At 39.0% G+C, this 21,966-nt stretch overlaps 1 protein-coding gene across 2 annotated transcripts; it reads right to left on the bottom strand.

Moving 5' to 3' along the window:
* Positions 1-220: 220 nt before the first annotated feature.
* Positions 221-7,890, bottom strand: BTF3 (basic transcription factor 3). 2 transcript variants are annotated; one of them, XM_082651342.1, is made up of 6 exons: positions 7,761-7,890; positions 7,126-7,194; positions 3,144-3,257; positions 2,622-2,823; positions 1,436-1,492; positions 221-522 (listed from the first exon to the last, which is right to left on the bottom strand). In XM_082651342.1, exons 2-6 carry the CDS (start codon positions 7,192-7,194, stop codon positions 476-478), a joined length of 489 nt encoding a protein of 162 aa, XP_082507468.1. In that variant the 5' UTR covers positions 7,761-7,890; the 3' UTR covers positions 221-475. The 2 variants fall into 2 exon arrangements, with proteins under 2 accessions (XP_082507468.1, XP_082507467.1); XM_082651341.1 differs by lacking the exon at positions 7,761-7,890 and adding an exon at positions 7,523-7,737.
* Between the last annotated feature and the right edge of the window lie 14,076 nt (positions 7,891-21,966).

Genomic DNA, 21,966 nt, shown 5'->3' with positions numbered 1-21,966 from the left:
CACCCATCACAAACTATGGAAGCTCTGAGGCCTGCTGGAGAAAGAAGTTTTCAGACATAAGAACTTTAAACCACCTTTGATACTTATACTGTCATTTTAAATCTTTAATCAGATTCCATCCATGATTACCAGTCATATTACATGCCATGATTAGCTTTCTATAAACAATTTTGCTTTCTGTGTAGAAATCAGTATCAATGAAATAAAATATAAAACCGTATACTAAGCAAAGAACTTTATTAATCTTTGTTTCAAACTTTATTCCCAGGCTTCCTCAGCTTAATTAGCTGCAAAGAATGAATTGTATATAAGCAAAAACTGAAAAGAGCTGCAGTGTCCAGGGGCTTGGCTTAAAAATATTAGAGATCTAGATTTTATCAGATCCATAAACAAAATTTTAAAAAGCAGTCATAATATAAAATAGCAGCTCCCAGTAACTTCTTCAAGATTTATCTTCTTCAGAAGTTGACTCAATTCAGTTTGCTTCATTTTTGGAAGCCTCATCAAAATTCTCCACAAGATCTAGGAAAAGGAACAACAAAAAAAAAAAAGTAAAAACTCAGAAAAAAAAGCCAAGTCTATAAAAATAATCATCAGGTCTTAAAAAGAAGATAGGGAAATGCTCTCAAAATATATCCTACAGTTAAATTAGGATATAAATTTAGACACCTGTTTTTATTTCTAATGAGACCACTACTCATTTGGCATATTTTGAAGTGTATATTTTGGCATATAATTAATACAAGGGAAAGAGGAAAATTATTAACTTGCCAATGACATAAATATAATGCTTAAAGAATATGTATATGTCCCACCCATTCCTGCCCCATTCCAAGAATTACAGTTAAGTAATATTAGTTACATGGGGGACAGAATCAAAGAATACCATGACACACAATTTGAAGTTTTCCTGGATTCCTGAGGATACCTGTCTATGCAATGTGGAAATATTTCTGAGTCTAGGGAGTCTACTGCCCAATATCTGTTTTACAACAAAATAAATTATCCAGTAACAGAAAAATGCCTCATGATTGCCAAAGGAGTTTTTCTGCTGATTTCAGAATGATTATATAGAAGATATTTCTACAACTTCTCCATGCCTTCTCATACATTTATGGATCTCAAAGTAGGAAACGAGGGTCATTTGTGATCTGCAAGTACCTATTATATTTAGGTTACTACACACATATCTATTTACACAATATTTAAGGTTAGATACCTTCTTGGGATCCCAAACAGAGAAAAATCAAGCCTACAAACCTAAATCCCAGGTGACTAACACTGCATTATTTTTCTCATTCTCCCTTTGCCCCACTTTACCCTATTTCACATACCTCCCCAGCCCCTGGCCTAAGGTAATCTTTCCTATAGTACAAAGATTCTTCATTCTCCCTTGCTAAGATTCTCTAGTTTAACCACAAGTGAAAGTTCCTACCTGGAACTTCATCATCATCATCCTCTCCAGTAGCAAGTGGTGCTTTTCCATCCACAGCTGTGAAAGGAAATATAAATGTTCAATGAACACTAACCAAAAGAACAACAGGTGAATGGTCAAGTGTTGTTACAACTTATGCTTATGGTGACATTTGGGATTTCTTTTACAGTACTAGCAATAGCATGATAGTCTGACGTCTACAAATGAGCTAGAATACTAGTACCAGCCAACACACCAAATTCCAAACCCATTCTCCTTTCAATCCCTCTCACCTACAACATGGTACAGGTAAACCCACATACCAAAAAACCTTTACTGAAGTGAAAATAAAATAATCAAAAAATTAAAAGTACCTTTGACTGGTAAGCCTCCACTTTCCTTTTATTACACAAGAAAGTGAACTACACTTGACAGCTGAGACCTCACAGTACTAGCACTGTACAATTTTCAGTGGAATCCTTCAAAAGCCTACCTCTGAAAGCCTAAGACTTTCTAGAACCTCTTAGGCCTTTCGGCATGACAAAACAAACAAACAAAAAACAGCCACACACACAAATTGATTAAAGCAGATGGAGCAAACCTCAAGAAAAACATGGATGACTAAACAGCAGACCATATAATAAACCTGTCTCACTTCTACATTTCCATTCCTCAAAATTTTAATCAGAGAGCTTCAGCATAAAGTAGCTATACCCTGATATACACCTATTCAACCACACAATTTTCTGCCCCGAACAAAATCCTTATTACAGTATAATTAAAAACACCAGAATAGCAGGAGGCCAATTCTTAAAGACTATTGGTAATACCAGCTGAATTTGTACAACTGAAGAAGTTTAATAATTTGTAATGTATTTAAATATACTTCAACTGTCAGTTATTTTAAAAAAAAAGGTGCAAATTAACATTTTCATCATTTCCAGCTAATAAAGGTACAATTTTTAGTCTCTGATCCAAAACAGAAAGCTAGTAGAAAACAAACATTTCACTTAAGCAAGTATAATGATCAAAGCATATTACAACACACTAAAAACACCTGCTTAAAATCAGTATAAAAATTGATGTTTCTTAGAGGAAAGTCTGCATTTCCAAATTTAAAAATATTCATATCCACCGTGCACCCTAAATCTTAGAAATCTACTGACAACTCAGTAACCCTGGGCAAAACTGCTACTAGGAAACTCACATTGTTTGGGCAGAGCTTCAGCCAGTCTCCTTAAACTGGTCAGACTGTCTGCGCCAAGCTGGTTTAAGATGCTGGGGAGCATTTCTGTCAGCTGCTTTGTCTCAGCATGGCCTGTAATGGTGAAAGTGTTTGCTGCCAGAGATGCCTGAACTTTAGGGTTGTTAAAGTGGATCACTGTTCCTTGGTTTGTGAACATATTCACCTAAAAAGAAAAAAAAAATTGTTAAATTAGCAACACTCATCAAAATCCCTTTAAAACCAAACACTGTATTAAGCAAAAGCTGAAGTCTGGCTAAGTAACATAGTATGTCACCATAATGCACAAGCAAAATTCTGCCTGAAATGGAAAGTGCAATCTAATCCCTTTTACACTTAGCAATCTCCCTGATACTAGAATAGAAACATATTTTAGAGAGAGATGAAATTCTCTGTTGGCAGTAGTCAAAAAAATCATTTAACGCACAAACATTAAAGTTTTCAATCAAGTCTTATTTTTGTAAAGAAATAAAATCTGACACTTACCTCTTCAATACCAGAGATATTGTTTACCCCTAACTTCTTTAAAGAGAACTGAAGTTTTTTGTCGTCTGCTGTGGCTGTTCTATGAACCACCTTCTTCTTTCTGCGAGCAGTTCCCTAAAGTGGGGAGAAAAGGAAAGAACACAGCATATGTTTATACCACAAGAGTCATTTTCAATTGGACAGTTTCTAATTCCTTTCTGACCTCTCAATCTGTGTAAGAAAACTACCATAACCACAAACTTTTATGCAGTGAGTAGGCATATTAAGGCACCGATGGAAGCCAAAAGAAGACAATGAAAGGAATTGTCTAAAAATCCTTCACAGGGCTTCCCTGGTGGCGCAGTGGTTGAGAGTCCGCCTGCCGATGCAGGGGACACGGGTTCGTGCCGAGTCCGGGAAGATCTCACATGCCATGGAGCGGCTAGGCCCCTGAGCCATGGCCGCTGAGCCTGCGCATCCGGAGCCTGTGCTCTGCAACGGGAGAGGCCACAGCAGTGAGAGGCCCGCATACCACAAAAAATAAATAAATAAAAATCCTTCATAACTTCTAAGCTTCTAGTTTTGTCAGATATAAAGAAATGATCTTTTCAGAGTTCTACTTTTTACGTTATCTGCTCTATACGTGAGCATGTGCCAACCTAAATTAAGCCTCATTTAGAAACTCCATATCCAGAACCATTAACCTTTTCTGTTTCGATATTAAAGAAAAATCAACATCCATTAATATTCATAGACAAGATACCATAAGACACAAATATGTCTATATATAGACTTCTACAGCATCCAATAGTAAAATCTGAAGTAAAATCTATCTTACCTAGCAGGTCCCTACACTATCTGCCCTGCCCCTCTATGCCACTCTTGACACTCCACCTTCTATCACACATGTAAACTCATCTTCAGACAAATAAACCTCTTTGCTGTTCCTTAAAAAGGCCAAACAGAGGGGCTTCCCTGGTGGCGCAGCAGTTGAGAGTCTGCCTGCTAATGCAGGGGACACGGGTTCGAGCCCTGGTCTGGGAGGATCCCACATGCCGCAGAGCAACTAGGCCCGTGAGCCACAACTACTGAGCCTGCATGTTTGGAGCCTGTGCTCCGCAACAAGAGAGGCCGCGATAGTGAGAGGCCCGTGCACCGCGATGAAGAGTGGCCCCCACTTGCCGCAACTAGAGAAAGCCCTTGCACAGAAACGAAGACCCAACACAGCAAAAATAAATAAATTAATTAATAAACTCCTACCCCCAACATCTTCTTAAAAAAAAAAAAAAAGGGCCAAACAGGAGCCTTCGCATATACTGCTCCCTTCTTCCCCTAACATCTGCATGGCTCCCTACCTCACTACAGATCTCCGTTCTTATGTCACCATATTGGAGTGGCCTTCCCCAACTACCCAATGAAAAATAGTAATTCCCACATTCATTTTCTATCTATCCAGGTTTATTTTTCTTCATAACACTTGTAAGAAATATATTTTATTGTCTTTCCTCACTAGAACGTAAGGTCCTCGAGGGCTTCGATTCTGTTTATTGCTACAGACCTAGTATTGAGTACGGTATCTGATTCATTGAAAGCACACGTCTTAATGAATGAACAGAATACAGGCTTCAGGAAAACTTGTCTCTTGTACATATATGCCAAATCTCCAATCTCCCTCTTCTCAAAACTCTTTAATGACACTCTCATGGACTCTCTCATATAGACTAATCCATTCATGCAGCACATAAGGCTCTTCATGGAAAGGCTATCACCCACTGACTTCACCTTCCCCCAACCTCCACACCAATTCCTATTCATCCTTTTAAAATCCTGCTAAAGCCATCATCTCTTCTGTGCCTTCCCTAAACTGCCATTAACACCCCCAAACCAAATCATTCCCATCTCTGTATTTTGAAAATGCTTCTGTTCCACTATGTATATTACACTGCGAAAAGGGGTTTTTGTTTCATTTTGGTTTTTTTTTTAAGATGCCTATCTCCCCTACTAGCATTAAAGTCCCCCTCTAAGGACTTTAAACTTCTTAAATTTTATACTCTCAGGATCCAGCAATAGTAAAGGCTTAAACAAATCATAGTTTAACTGAAAAAATATCAATAGCTACAAAAAATACTGGTTACCAAACACCCCCAAAAACCTTTAATAAAGATCATCTTGAAGCGATGTAGATACCGGGTTTCCAAAGAATCCTCTCTAAAACACATTCCAAAGAACTACTATAAGATTCTAAAAACAAAACCAGCCCACATTCTACAGGTTTCATACACTTTACACTCAATTTTTACTGAAATAAAGGGCTTTCATAGCATTTACCTAAAAAGTACCTAACGCTTTCAGATTTCTCTAAGGCAACACTAACTCATCTAATTTCAATTTCCAAAGTAGGTTTCTTAAAACGTGAAGAAAATGTTTCCGTATTACAATGACAGAAATAGTTCCTACATTAACTAAACAAAGTTTAATCCTTCATCAGCCTTAAGAATCCTAGAAAACCTTGACTTTCCTTTACCCTAGAATGATGTCACTCACAAGTTAAAGACTAATGATCAGCGTAACAACAAAAAGAAGGCACACAAGCACATTATTCAAATGACTCCTTCTGAAACCTGCACTGAAAGGAATGATAGTTAAAAATACCAATATAAGAGCACCCAAACACTGACCCACAAGGAATATGAGTTTTCCTGGCACCTGAAGGCCACACCTAGCTTATAACAATTGCTAAAAAGGACAAGAAATACCTACTGCTGTTAATGGGTAGGTGTAGATCTTGAAAACCAGCTTGGGGGCATGGGGGGAATCAGGATACTTTCACTTCTGGCAAAATCCAGTAACTAACACATATACATCTTATTACTTAAGTCTAAGTGCAAGTTTTGGCTATTTTGCAGTAGACTGTACTTGAAGGTAAACGCTTGAAGTGAGAAAAACTAATAGATAATAAACTTGAAGCATGGAAGCTTTACAAGTTTTACCAAGTAAAGACACGCTCTGTTTCAACACGCTACCACACCTTGTTAAATACTAGGAATGTGCTAACACAAGATAAAATACAACTAGGTAGACCTCTGCTAGAGTGCACATCTGACTTAAGCAAATTAGAGAACCTAAAACTTACCAAGTTCAAAAAAGAATCCCCTTGAAGGGGACCAACAGCCACCAGGAAAGATCAATTAAACAAAAACCGATCATTTAAAAACCCACCCGTCAATCACTCTCATTCCCTCAGTTTCAGTGTAATTACAAAGCAAAAATGGAATGGTATCTGCTCAGGTAATATTTCCAAATCCACAGTCATTGCTCTTAAATTTAAAAAATGTACCTATAAGAATGACATCTTCAAACATCCTAGAAAATACACAACTACCCTGGGTTGTATTTAGCGAAGAAAGGATTACAAAAGGTCTTAATTTACAGGAGGCATGAACTTCTAACTTACAAGAGGCATGAACTTCCAACTATTAAGTACCACAATTATCCACAACCATAAACTAAAGTTGAAAAGATAGTTGAAACTTGGATCCAGTTAGCTTAGTTATTAAAAAAATAAAATAAAAATCAAGCACTGACTGTATACAACTTAGATTATAAAGCCAATGACAAGACAAGTCAAGGGTATTAAGGGTCACGTGATGATCTAACCAAAATGACATTTTCTTTCTAATTAAATTAGGAAACACTTCTGTTCTACTTAAAATACTGTAACACTGAAAACATCTACATAAAAGCAGTTTGCAGTTTAAGTGCTCTCTTTGTCTCTTCGCTTGCATTTTTTTCTTCTAATTTACAACCTACACGTCTCACTGATACACTACACTGTACACCTAATTTAATCCCTTGCCACTCCCTTCATAACGATTTGCAAGCTCTGTGAAATGCCCTCTAGAGACAAAGTGACAAGCCAATTCTATTAAAAATACAAAGGAGAAAAAAACCTAAACCATAAAACTTCAAAAAAAAAAAAACCCCCAACGCTAGTAAAACTTACTTTCCCACCAATGCGCACTTGTGCCTGCAGTTTGGCGAGTTTCTCCTGGTTCATGATAGTTTCTTTCATCTAGAAAAACAGGAAACCCTCAGCGAGGAAAGATCTAGTTCACTCTAGCATTCCACGCTCGTTATTTCCCAAGACACCAGCGGAATAAACGTCCTACACAGGCCGAGGCCTGGATCCCGAATCCACCCCGCCAAGCTCCCGAACTTCAGTTCTGAGGGAGCCCAAAGAGCACCCGCTTTCCTACCCCTCCCCCGCTCTTTAAAGGCCCAGAAAAAGGGCTCTAACCCACAGCTGGTCAGCGCCTCCCACCCCCCGGCCCCGGCCTGGCCTTGCCTCGGCCTAGCCAGGGCCTGCCCGGCCCGGCCACTTTCCGCAAGCCTCGCGGTACCTGAGGCTCCTGTCCTCGGGTTCCGCCGCGAGGTGGAGGAAGAGACGGCGTCGCCTCGCCCCCAGGGCAGCCGCCCCTGGCCCGACCTCGACCCCGAGAGTCAGCCTGAGTGGGTGCGCCTGTCCGTCGCATCGCCTTCCTCTCCTCAGCCCTGTCCCTCCCTGTCTCGCTCCTTCCGGGCACTTCCCGCCCCCGTTCCCGTCCTCCTCCCACGCCGGCGTCCAAAGCCTTTTTGTACCTTGTTGGAGCGGAAATGGGGCCGCGCGGGGGACTAGGGTTGGCGCTCAGGGGGGTCTCGGGCAGACCAGCTGAGATAAGGCGCACACACGCGGGGACGCAAGATGGCAGCTAGAGGGAAGCCGGAAGTGACGCAACGCCACTTCCTCTAAAAGTCAGGAAACGGACTTCGCCGCGAGCTCAGCGGCTGGCTGCGCACGCGCGGCCTCCGGTCGCCGCGTTTGTGACAGTCTCCCGTCCTCTCGTGGTCCAGCGCTGGCAGGGTGGAGACTGAACGAAAGACTGGGCTGGAAGCACCGCGAGTGACCCTGGGAAAGGCTGTGGAAGGGTCAGAGAGCACGGTTCTTTGCACAGTTAGGGTTGAGTAAGTCGGTCCTGTCTCAGGGCCCCTATCCCCAAGTTCTTCATCCTCAGAAGAAAGGGCCTGTTCACGTTTGCGGAAACGATCGGGGAGCCTAGAGTGTGCTCACCCCTCCATTCGCTGGGAGGTGTAGATTGTAGCGATCATCGGAATGTTTTCGAATTTCCCCTTTGGCCCGAATGAGCCTTTACCAAGACGTTTTGTAAAAAACGAAGCTAATTTAGCTTTCACAGATTAGGTGGTTTGGTTGGTTGCGGGACCATGGTTCAGAATTTCTGGGGAGCGTGTTCAGAATGCAGACCTGAGCCCCACCTCTCAGCGATTCAGTCTGACTGGAGATGGGACCAGGTAGTCTGCATTTTAGCAGGTGGCTAACCACCTTAGACCCGTGACCGTGATTACCTTATTTCTTTTGTGTCTTAGACAAAAAGTGGACTCCTTGATACCAGTTGGTATGGATTTGACAATTAGCGATTCACAGTTGAACAAACTTTACCTCTTAGGTGAGTAATTCAATCAAGGAGAATTTGTGTCCGGTGTGTTTGGGGAGGCTAAACTGATGTGAGTTAAAATTTTCTAAACACTAGGACAAGCTTTAAGACAATCTTAAAACAACCGATATTAAAAATGGCAATTTAAATCAGAATGCTTCCTGATCAGCCTTTTTGTGTCTTAGCTATGAAAAGCGTTTGCATATTAAAAAGTGAGTCGGAAATCTAAGCTAGAGACAATACAGTTTACATAAAGCAAGAAAACTTGTCTAGGTGCAGATTTCTCCCCAATTAAGATTAATGTTTTTGTTTTTGAATACTTATCTAATGTGAATTTGTTAGGATTGTGACCTCTTTAGGAAAATAACTGATGAGGACCGCTGTGTTGCTTTTTAGGATACTTGTAATAGTTGATACTTTCTCAAAAAACAATGTTGCTTCTATTATTAAATATGAGTCAAGTTTATTACAGAAAAGGGAGTTTGTACTATTAGGCTCTGGGGGTCACTGTTTTAACAGTAAGGGTCAAAATGACTGTGCTGTAGGAATATTACAAAATATATAGAAATACCCCTCTTTTTGAAAGTATATCTTTGTTCAGGAACAATTTTCCCCCCTTCCTCCATGTTATACTGATGGCATTTGAAACTTCCTAGTCCTGTGAGGTTTTCTGAGTATTTGCATAAACACAGGTTTCTACTTAAGTAACCGGCCACCTGATTTTCTTCACCTGTTTTCAGGAAATGTTCCAGGTTTTAACTTTACTTTGGTTTCACTTTACTCTTGTTCTTTTGTAATTTTTAAAACTTTCATTGTGTTGAAATCATGAGAGATTCCCTAATAGTACGAAAAGAAAATTTTGATTCTGACTCCTGGTTATTTTGTGAGTGGTCAGGAAATTCTGATTCTGCTAATATTTACATACCAGTCTTTTAAAAGAAATAACTGAAGGGATTCCTCCCCCACCCCCTGAGAAAATAGCTACTAAGTTGCCATCTTAGCTCAGTGATGGCAAAAGAGTAACTCACATTACCATTTCCTATGTGCTCCCAATGTCTATGACAAATATGGTTAGCTGGCTCCCACACTTTACTACTGAGCTTGAACAAACCTAAGAATCATTTACTCAGCACTCAACCTGGCCTTTGTCAATAGAGCAAGTAGGCAAGAAAGGGGAAATGTGCAGTCCCCCTTGGTTTATGGTTTATGGTCTAATTAACGTCCATGAATTGTTTTCACCTCTCAGTTGGACTTGATTCTGCTTCAGTAAGAGCTAAAATATATATTTTATATTATGTTTATTTCTTAAGAGCCCCATTCTGACCCACACAAGAGGTATTGGAGATCACTGAGTATAAATGTTCCTGTACTTTTTTTTTCCGGTACGCGGGCCTCTTACTGTTGTGGCCTCTCCGGTTGCGGAGCACAGGCTCCGGACGCACAGGCTCAGCGGCCATGGCTCACAGGCCTAGGCGCTCCGCGGCATGTGGGATCTTCCCGGACTGGGGCACGAACTCATGTCCCCTGCATCAGCAGGCGGACTCTCAACCACTGTGCCACCAGGGAAGCCCTCCTGTGCTTTTAGTTGCTTCATTTTCTGGCCCCTTGACTGATAGCCACAATGGATTTTTTTTTTCTTTTATGTTTCTAAACCTTCTTAAACTCTTCTTCTAGCATCCCCACCTTTATAAAGTTAACATCTATACTTCATCTAGCTCTTAGTTTAAGTGTCTAAGGAAAGCTTTCTCTGACATCCCCAACACCATTAAGTTACATCCATCATACTCATTTCTTTTAAAGGAATGAGCTATTTTTTTAATCAATTTTATTTTACTATAAATTTATTTTTGGCTGTGTTAGATCTTCATTGCCGCACGCGTGCTTTCTGTAGTTGCAGTGAGCGGGGGCTACTCTTAGTTGTGGTGCGCTGGCTTCTCATTGCGGTGGCTTCTCTTGTTGCGGGGCACAGTCTGTAGGCACGCAGGCTTCAGTAGTTGTGGCTCCTGGGCTCTAGAGAGCAGGCTCAGTAGCTGTGGCGCACAGGCTTAGTTGCTCCACAGCATGTGGGATCTCCCTGGATCAGGGCTCAAACCCATGTCCCCTTCATTGGTAGGCAGATTCTTAACCACAGCGCCACTAGGGAAGTCCCCATCATACTCATTTTAGTTGTGGTATTTTATTAAATGGAAAAGGAGAGGTTGATAATTTTGTTGAGTTGATGGAGAATTGAGAATTGTTGAACTAGGAGTGTTCATAACAATTTTCTACTGGGTTAATATTGAGTGTTGGCTCCTTGATTGTTGAATTCTCACAGAAATCTTATGAGATAGGTACTTTCCATATTAGTGGTGAGGGAACTGAGGCTTAGAGAGTTAAAGGTGTGAAAATAGACACACTCAATCTCATCTTCCCTCCACCAAGTCTATCCATCTATATGCATCTGAACCTATAGATATTGCCTTCCCTCCTGTTACACATGAAAGAAATAGTCTCTCTACTTGTTTATTTCATTCAGGACCTTGGTTCTTCTGTTATTGTTTCCCTCCTATATCTCTTTTCCCCTTTTCAACTAGATCATTCTGCCAGTGCACTGAATATGCCTTAGTATCAGGTATCTTAAAAGAGAGCAAAACAAAAAAAATTTTGACTTCTATTCCCCTCCAGCCACTACTTAATTTTTGCACTCCTCTTTATAGCAAAATTTCTCCCCAAATTGTCTAAACCTCCATCTTGGCAAATCCAGAGACAAATTCTTAGTTCTCATTTTAGGCAGTATTTGACATACTTGGCCCTTCCACATTTTTGAAACATTTTCTTCTCTAAGTTTCCAGAATATCTCACCTCCTGGTTTCCTTTTACTTTACTGGCATCTCTTCAGTCTACTTTGCTTTATCTTCTTCCTCCAACTTCTAAATATTAGAGATGCTCACATCTTAGTCCTATGTTCTTTTCTATCTGTATTCTCCCTAAATGGTTTCATCCTATCCCATGACTGTAAATATTATCTTCATTTTGATAAGTCCCCAAATTATAATTCCAACTTTTTTTTTTTTTTTTTTTTGGTGGTACGCGGGCCTCTCACTGCCGTGGCCTCTCCTGCTGCGGAGCACAGGCTCCAGACGCGCAGGCTCAGCGGCCGTGGCTCACGGGCCCAGCCGCTCCGTGGCATGTGGGATCCTCCCGGACCGGGGCACGAACCCACATCCCCTGCATCGGCAGGCGGACTCTCAACCACTGCGCCACCAGGGAAGCCCTATAATTCCAACTTTTTGAACATCAGACTGAATATTCTTTTTACATTATTACAGAAAACTTCAGGTACATAAAAATAAAAATAATATAACGAACCTCCATAGGTTCGTCACCCAAGCATCAACAATTATTAATATGTAGACTCATTATTCTTAATATGGTAGGGTGATTATTTTTCATTTTTGATGTTGACATATTTGCAGACCTTTATTCCATATATACTTTAGATTTTGTTCAATTATTTAAAATTTTTAAATTGGGATTGATTGTGTAGATTAATTTGGGAAGCTTATTTATCTTTACTCATTATTGTATGAGTCTGCATTCAGTTGCTGGAAATAGATCTGGCTATTTTAAATATATAGGGATTTAATATGGGGAATTGGTGTTTAGAAACTTGTTTAAAGGGCTGGAGGAGTGGGCTGTCAGAAATGAGTCCCAGGATAATACTGCCAAACTGGGCAGTTAAGGGAGCTACTACCACTGTCTCCACCCATCAGGATGATGGAGAATCAGGACCCCACAACTGGAGTTATTGATGTTAAGAACACACTACGGTAGCTACAATTCAAGAATAAACAAGTACTCAAAGCAAATGACTGCTTTAGAAAGCTGTTGCAAAAAAAAAAAGAAAGTTGTTGCAGAAAATAGTAAATATTATCTTCATCTCCATGATGCCTACCAACCAAAAAACAAAGTAGCAGGAAGAAGGCTTTTGCCTTACTTCTACCTTCCAAATTTTACTTAAATGTACCTATCTAATTGGCAGAAATCACTTACCTCTAGAACCCTAACTGCATGTCTGGAAATGTATTGATAGTATTTAACTTTTTAAGATTTATAGGATAAGGAAGCAAGCTTGAAAGAAGTTTGAATGAATGCTGAATCTTCACATTCATGAATGTAGTGCAAAATATTTTTCAACTGTTTTACATATTTCAATAGAGAAAACTTTCTGAAGATCTTGTACATTCTTTGTTAGCTGGATTCCCAGATATATTATACTTTTTTTTTTAATCTCTCCTATTTCAGATATTGCAAATATCTTCTCCTGGTCTGTTAAATTTGTCTGTAGTACCCTGGTTGAACTAAATCATTAATTTTTGACCCCAAGGTGATCAGCCATCAAGTTGCAGAAAACATGAGCAACAGAAAAAACATGTTAAATTATTCCACAGAAGGCAGTCAACAAAATTCAGGTTACAGGAAATGACAGCACAATTAATCTGGTATCAACAAATAAATTTTAAGGGAGAAAAAAGGAGAAAGGGGCTTCTTTAGTTAAAAAGAGGCCTAAGAGACATAGCCAAAAAAAAAAAAAAAAAAAGAAAAACCAGGCAGAGCTAGAGCGTTTAGGGATGCACACGCTTAGGTGATGAAAAGGAGATTGTCAGAAACATCAGGATAGTAGCTATTCTTGGGAGGAGAAGAAGGGTTGTAATTGGGAGGAGACACATGGAACATTGCTAGGGTGGTGAGCAAGGGTCTCTCTATTCTGACCTGTTAGTGGTATGCAGTTTTCTGTATTTTCTACACTTAACAATAAAAGTTTTTTAAAAGGACATAATACAACATATATAATACAAAGTTATGTGCATATTTAAGGTCATATTTCAACACTAGAGTGGTGTGGTGTAAAGAGAAATGTATATTTGGGCTTTGTCCCAGGTTTCTGGGCCACAGCTCCTAACACCCTTAGAGTGTTAAAAGTGTCTTCTGTATGCTAATGAGATGACTAGTGTGCTGTGGCCCCTGAAGATAGCTTCAGGTTGGGTCAGGTTGCCACAAAAGATCAAGACAGGATTAAAGGGTTGAGGGTTGTAACTTTCAGTCCCATCCCTCCCCCTTCCCCACCCCTCCCCCTGCCCCCAAACCTCCAAGGAGGGGAGAGGGCATAGAGGTTGAGTTTAATCACCGATGGCCTGGCCGATATTTTACTCAATCATGCGTATGTAATGAAACCTCTATAAAAACTCCTAAACAAGAGGGTTTGGAGAGCTTCCAGGCTGGTGAACACATCCAGGTGCTGGGAGGGTAACACAGCTAAGAGAGAGCATAGAGACTCCAGAAATCACCCTTCCGCATACCATGCCCTATGCATCTCTTACATTCGGCTGTTCCTGGGTAGTATCCTTTATAATAAACCAGCAATCATAGGTAAAGTATTTTCCTGAGTTGTGTGAACCACTCTAGCAAATTTCTGGATTTGAGGGTCATGGGAACCCCCGAATTATAGCCAGTTGGTCAGAAGTAAGGGTGGCCAAGGACTTGGGACTGGCCTCTGAAGTGGGGGCAGTTTTGTGGGACTGATCCCCTTTAACCAGTGGCATTTAATGCTAACTCCAGGTAGATAGTGTCTTCATCAAATTGAATTATTGGACACCCAGTTGGTATCCAGAGAATCGGAGAATTGGACATTGGTGTAAAAAACAAAACAAAACCAACCACTCGAACAGGTACCTTTTTGGGGGAGGAGAATAGGAGTGAAGATAAGAGAAGAAGAATACATGAGATGCCTGGCATGGATTGAAGATGACTGTGCTAACAGTGGCTAATGTCTATATAGCTTTTACATTAGACATTGTTCTTAGTGCTTTATGTATATTAATCCATTGGATCCTATGAAGTAGGTACTATTACTCCCATTTTACAGAAACAGAAAACTGAGACACAGAAAATGTTAAGTAATTTACCTAAGGCCACAGTGCCGTAAGTGGCAAGGGTGAAATATGAACACAGGCAGGCAGCTCCACAATCTGTGCCCATATCTATTATACCGTGCTACTGACTACTAGGGAATATGATTATCTCAACTCTGTACCTGATACCCAACAAAAGTATATTCAATTGCACACTCATTATCTCTACCTAGATGACTAATAGACTTCCCAAATATACCACATCTAAGCCAGAACAATATTTCCCATCCACTATTAAATCAACACTAAGAGTCAACTCTTTCCTTTTTTTCCTATGACCTCCCATATCAAATCCATCAGCAAATGTTATCGGTCCTACCTCCAAAATATATCCCAACTTTGACCACAGACCATATTTACTGTTTCCAGCCTAATCCAAGCCACCATCACTCTCCTGGGCTACTACTATAACAGCCTCCCAACTTGCCTCGCTGTCCCCACTTTGCCACCTGCAGCTCATGCTCCACACAGCAGACAGTTTTTTTTACAAAGTAGATATTATTCCCCTGCTTATAGCATTCTGATGGCTGCCCATTGCATTCAGAAGAAAATCTAGACTCTACTATGACCTTCAAAACCACACATAACCTGCCCTTAACTACTTCTCATATTTTATATCCTATTACTCTTCTTAAAGCATCTTCCATATTTAGGCTACTCAGAGTACACAACAACAACAAAAAGTTTCCTTGACCTTCATTTTTATTTTGGAAAATAAAATAATAGGGTCAAAATATTAGGAATGATGAGTTTATCTCAGTCTCGGGGAAGTAGTCATGTAAAGTAACATTTGAACTGACCACTCCCCAACCTCAGTTGTCATCAACTTCCTTAGTCGTAAGTTTGAGGTAGTTTGTTATATAGTATTATTGTGGCACTAGTGGACAAATACAATGGCAACAATTAGTGCTCTATGCTGTTGTGATATTGTGGTTTATAATAAATGTAAATTTGGTCTCAGTCGTCAATTCTGGCACAGAGCTCCTAAAACCCTTGGATTTTCCTAAGTGATAAGAGCAATTAGTGTGTCTTTTGATTTTCATAACAAACCCCTTTCAACCATACCTGAGTTTATGTTAATGAGATAACTTTTGGAAGAAGTTCGTTGGGGGGGTGAGGGGTTATTGCCAGGGGAACCAACCTTGATTAGAGGGTTGTAATTTAGCCCCACCCTCTGAGGAGGGGAGGGGCTGGAGATTGAGTTCAGTCACCAGTGGCTGATGATGTAACCAATCATGCCTATGTAATAAAGCCTCTATAAAAAACCCAAAAGGAGAGTTTGGAGAGCTTCCCGGTTGGTGAATACATGGAGGTGTGGGGAGAGTGGCACACCCAGAGAGGGCATGGATGCTCCACACCCCTTCCCACATACCTTGCCCTATACATCTCTTCCACCTGGCTGTTCCTGTTTGTATGTCCTTTTATAATAAACCGGTGATCTAGTAAGTACATTATTCTCCTAAGTTCTGTGAGTTACTCTAGCAAATTAATCAAACCTGGTAGCCTCCAATCAATAGCCAGTAGCTCAGAAGAGCAGGTAACAACTTGGACTTGTGATTGGCATCTAAAAGGGGCGGGCAGTCTTGGAGGACTGAGCTCTTAACCAGTGGGATCTGACAGTAGTGTCAGAATTGAGTTACATTGTAGGACACCTGATCATTGTCCGCTGAGAATTGAGGAATTGCTTGGTAGTGATGGAAAACACACTGGAGCTGTCCATCCTGTTCCCTTACTGTTAGCTCTCAGTTTGGCCACATGTAATCCATTTTGAGTTTATTTGTGTGTATGGTATTAGGGAGTGTTCTAATTTCATTCTTTTACATGTAGCTGTCCAATTTTCCCAGCACCACTTATTGAAGAGACTGTCTTTTTCTCCATTGTATATCCTTGCCTCCTTTGTCATAGACTAGTTGATCATAGGTGCGTGGGTTTATCTCTGGGCTTTCTATCCTGTTCCATTGATCGATGTTTCTGTTTTTGTGCCAGTACCATATTGTCTTGATTACTATAGCTTTGTAGTATAGTCTGAAGTCAGGGAGTCTGATTCCTCCAGCTCCATTTTTTTTCCCCTCAAGACTGCTTTGGCTATTCGGGGTCTTTTGTGTCTCCATACAAATTTTAAGATTTTTTGTTCTAGTTCTATAAAAAATGCCATTGGTAATTTGATAGGGACGGCGTTGAATCTGTAGATTGCTTTGGGTAGTATAGTCATTTTCACAATATTGATTCTTCCAATCCAAGAACATGGTATATCTCTCCATCTGTTTGTTTCATCTTTAATTTCTTTCAACAGTGTCTTATAGTTTTCTGCATACAGGTCTTTTGTCTCCCTAGGTAGGTTTATTCCTAGGTATTTTATTCCTTTTGTTGCAGTGGTAAATGGGAGTGTTTCCTTAATTTCTCTTTCAGATTTTCATCATTAGTGTATAGGAATGCAAGAGATTTCTGCGCATTAATTTTTGTATCCTGCAACTTTACCAAATTCATTGATTCACTCTAGTAATTTTCTGGTGGCATTTTTAGGATTCTCTATGTATAGTATCATGTCATCTGCAAACAGTGACAGTTTTACTTCTTCTTTTCCAATTTGTATTCCTTTTATTTCTTTTTCTTCTCTGATTGCTGTGGCTAGGACTTCCAAAACTATGTTGAATAATAGTGACGAGAGTGGACATCCTTGTCTTGTTCCTGATCTTAGAGGAAATGCTTTCTGTTTTTCACCATTGAGAATGATGTTTGCTGTGGGTTTGTCATATATGGTCTTTATTTTGTTGAGGTAGGTTCCCTCTATGCCCACTTTCTGGAGTGTTTTTATCATAAATGGGTGTTGAATTTTGTCAAAAGCTTTTTCTGCATCTACTGAGATCATATGGTTTTTATTCTTCAGTTTGTTAATATGGTGTATCACATTGATTGATTTGTGTATATCGAAGAATCCTTGCATCCCTGGGATAAATCCCACTTGATGATAGTGTATGATCCTTTTAATGTGTTGTTGGATTCTGTTTGCTAGTGTTTTGTTGAAGATTTTTGCGTCTATATTCATGCATGATGTTGGTCTGTAATTTTCTTTTTTTGTAGTATCTTTGTATGGTTTGGATATCAGGGTGATGGTGGCTTCATAGCATGTGTTTGGGAGTGTTCCTTCCTCTGCAATTTTTTGGAAGGCTTGAGAAGGATGGGTGTTAGCTCTTCTCTAAATGTTTGATAGAATTCACCTGTGAAGCCATCTGGTCCTGGACTTTTGTTTGTTGGAAGATTTTTAATCACAGTTTCAATTTCATTACTTGTGATTGGTCTGTTCATATTTTCTATTTCTTCCTGGTTCAGTCTTGGAAGGTTATACCTTTCTAAGAATTTGTCCATTTCTTCCAGGTTGTCCATTTTATTGGCATAGAGCTGCTTGTAGTAGTTTCTTAGGATACTTTGTATTTCTGCAGTGTCTGTTGTAACTTCTTTTTCATTTCTAATTTTATTGATTTGAATCCTCTCCCTCTTTTTCTTGATGAGTCTGGCTAATGGTTGATCAATTTTATCTTCTCAAAGAACCAGCTTTTAGTTTTATTGATCTTTGCTATTGTTTTCTTTGTTTCTATTTCACTTATTTCTGCTCTGATCTTTATGATTTCTTTCCTTCTGCTAACTTTGGGTTTTGTTTGCTCTTCTTTCTCCAGTTCCTTTAGGTGTAAGGTTAGATTATTTATTTGAGACTTTTCTTGTTTCTTGAGGTAGGCTTGTATAGCTATAAACTTCCCTCTTAGAACTGCTTTTGCTGCCTCCCATAAGTTTTGGATCGTCGTGTTTTCATTATCATTTGTCTCTAGGTATTTTTTGATTTCCCCTTTGATTTTTTCAGTGATCTCTTGGTTATTTAGTAACGTATTGTTTAGCCTCCATGTGTTTGTGTTTTTTACATTTTTTTCCCTGTAATTCATTTCTAATCTCATAGCATTGTGGTCGGAAAAGATGCTTGATATGATTTCAATTTTCTTCAATTACTGAGGCTTGATTTCTGATTTATTTATTTTTAAATTTATTTTAAATATATTAAGTTATTTTTAATTTATGGTTAGTACTTTTTTCTTCCTAAGAATTTTACTCACCCCATACTCTCCTTTGTTTCTTGCAGTTTTTGCTTTCACAGTTAGCTCTATGACCCATCTCTAATTTTTAGCTATGATGTAAGGTAGAGATCAAGGTTGAGGTTGGGTTTTTTTTGTCTGTTTGTTTTTTTCCTCACGTGGATTCTAGAAAGACCCTTGGTAAAAGACCAGAAAGAAAAGTTTTGAATTGGACTCTGGGCCTAGCTCAGCAGAAACAAGTAGTTGAGGTCTCTCTGCATAAGGATTATATAACGTAAATTAGTAAAATAAAGTGGATCATTATACCTTAGAAGGTTCTACTAAACCTGACACAGTGGTATTAAAATGGTAGGCGGAGCAGTCATAATTCTTTTGGCTTTTCTAGATCCTCTCTCTCATAGGATTTTATTGATTCATTTGCAAAAATAAGATCATTAAATCAAAATCTAAAATAATACCAAGGTCTAGCCTGTAGCACTGCTTTAGGAAAAAGAAAAAGCACCTATAGAATAATATATATATTTTATGCTATAAAATGTAACTCAGGAGGTAGAGAGTAATAGTTTTCAGTCTCCTGTAGTTTTACAGAATTCAAAATTTAAATGTTAAACTCCCTCATTATTTTCTTTCGGCATACAGTCTGTTTTGATCTGAGATCTGCTGAACACATGAAGAGAATGACATTTGCATTAAAATCTAGTTAAATTATAACCATGGTCTGTGCTTTTAAGTATAATGGCTGATTTTCAGACTTGGTACATCACTGTTGTTTCAAACAAAACAACAAAACTAGGATCAAAATGAAGCCCTACCCACTAGATGACTTAACATATAAGATGTAACCTAAACAAAAATTGCCCTGTTGCCTGTTTAGCAAAATCTCAATTATGAGACTTCTTCCCACCTTCTCAACAGCTGTTGAAGATACAGGCACTTGCAATATGGTCATATGGCCTTTTGTTCTTTTGTCTTTTTTTCTTCTTCTGATGCTGTACTGGCTTATTTTTTCAAATACCTTTTTAGGCTCTCCTTCTCTCCTGGTCCTTAGACTTTCTCCAGGACTACCTGCCTTTTCTGTCTCTTCTCCAGAGAGTCCAGTCATTTTCTGAACGTCCACAATCGAGTCTCTGCTGACTTTTGAATTTGTATCACACACCCTGGCCCCTTGTTCCCAAGTCCATATCTTCAGATGTCTCCTGAATCCATTTGGATGTCCTCAAGGGCAGTGTATCTCAACGTAAATCATCCTAGTGAATTAAATCTCCTTAACCATCCTGTTTTTTTACTACCAGTTACTAAGGCTGATAAAATGATATACTACAGGCTGTGGCTTCACCTCTTATTAGCTGGTCTGCTGTTCCATGATTTCTGTCCACAGAGAAATGGACAATGTTAACTGATTGTGCACCCAGAGAATTTTAAACCATCTTTTGTTGTATCTTTGCCTTATGAATTTCAATGTATTTATTTTATTTTTTAATTTTTAAAAACTTTTTGAGAGGAAAGCATTTGGGAGTAAGGTTGTTGAAAATCAAGAATTCACTAAAGTTCAGATTACTGAGTACAGGACTATTAAATGGAATACTCATGAGGAATACGGAACGGCTTTAGTACTAGTGAATGCACTGATTAGAACCTTACAAGCAAATTCCAAAATATATTAGCCAATATACTATAGTCCAATTAAAATATATATTTGTATTTGCATACTTTGTAATAAAATTGTCGAAATCAGTTTCACCTTCTGTTTATCTGTCATAAATTAGCAATAGACATTTGTCATGGAGGTCAGAGTAGTATTTCATAAGTATAGATTCATGTTTATTGCTTTTCAGTGTGTAGTACCTTAATGATACATAGTTCATCATAAGTGAGCTGATAATAACAGAATGTCACCTAATTAATTTATGAATATTTACATATATGGCAAACATTGTGAAGGTGCCAGCATAAAGGAAATAAAATACATTCTTTCAGATAAATAATAATTCACAATTTAACCAAGAAATTGCAAGTGGCACCAAAAATACTGCTTCAGGATTAGTGTCTGAGATTCAAAACAGTACCCAGCAAGAACTGTAACAGTTTCTCTGAGAGTGGAGTTTAAGAAACAGGTGATGGGTCAAGGCCCCAGGCAGGGAAAGCAGATTTGTATGAGGAACTGAAGAAGGATCCCTGGTCTCTGGACAGTCATTGAATGAGGGAACAGGGCAGAATTGGGTTAGTAAATGAAAAAAAAACCTTCTGATTGCTAGTGACAGAGACTTGACTCCAGTTGGCCTAAGCCACAAAAGACACCTGAAGGTCCAGGGGCTCAGATAGCTTCAGGCATGACTGGATTAAGTTCTCAGTGATATCACTGAATGCTGTCTGTCTCCTTTGGTTCTCTGGCTCTGCTTTCTGCTGGGTTGGTTTTATCCTCAGCTAGGCTTTCCCCAGGTATGGCAAAGAGAGACCCCAGCAGCTTTGAGCTTACAACCTGACATATGTAACCCCTACAGAGAAATATCTCCTCAGTTCCAACAAAAGTCCCAGAATTAACTCTGGCTTTGTTGAAGTGACATGTTCACTGCTGGCCAGGCCTGGGTCACCTACCACCACTAGAATCAGGGAATGGGATTATGGCTCCAAAAGGAAGAGAGTGATTCTGTTAAAAAAAAAAGATGTACAGTAACTTGAGGTGGGAAAAAAACAAGAGGGGACAGGAGGACAAGATAAGAATGTGAATAAACCCATTCTTATTTTCAAATTTTGGCTACAATTCATCTTGGCAAACCAACAGCAAAATGTTTTCGTGCCAAAATGTTTAGGTGGCTTTAATTCAGAGTTTCACAACTTTTAAAAAATTATCATTCACTAAAGAACTTTAAAGGCATTGTTTTGCCTACTCACTTCCCTATGAAATTTTAATACCACAGGTATACTGTATATCTGTTTATGTAGTATATGTATATCTGGAAGAGTAAGTATAAAGGAAGTATATAGGAAGAGTAAGTATAAAGCCTCCTCTTTTTATCCAGTGCAGTATGAACAACAAAATTTTAAGTTAAAATTTTAGTTAAATTGAAAATCAAAGCCATTAACCTTTATAACTGTAATTGCTGTGTAACTTTTAATATAATTTATTTGCTTATGTACTGTAATGTATCAAATTATACATAGATATTGGCAATTTTTAGAAGTACATGGTAATAATAACAGTGTAATCAATTTAAAAACAAATCATTCAAAATGGTTTTTTTTTCAGCGAAAGAAAAACAATTGAAAAAAATTAAGTTTCCTAAACATTAACTTTTGCTTAATATGAGAAAATGGCTTTTAA

The sequence above is a fragment of the Grampus griseus genome (genome assembly GCF_964374135.1).
Source record: "Grampus griseus genome assembly, chromosome: 3".
NCBI classification, from domain to species: domain Eukaryota; kingdom Metazoa; phylum Chordata; class Mammalia; order Artiodactyla; family Delphinidae; genus Grampus; species Grampus griseus.
Note: the sequence above shows the minus strand (reverse complement) of the source record. Positions and strands in the feature narration are given on the sequence as shown.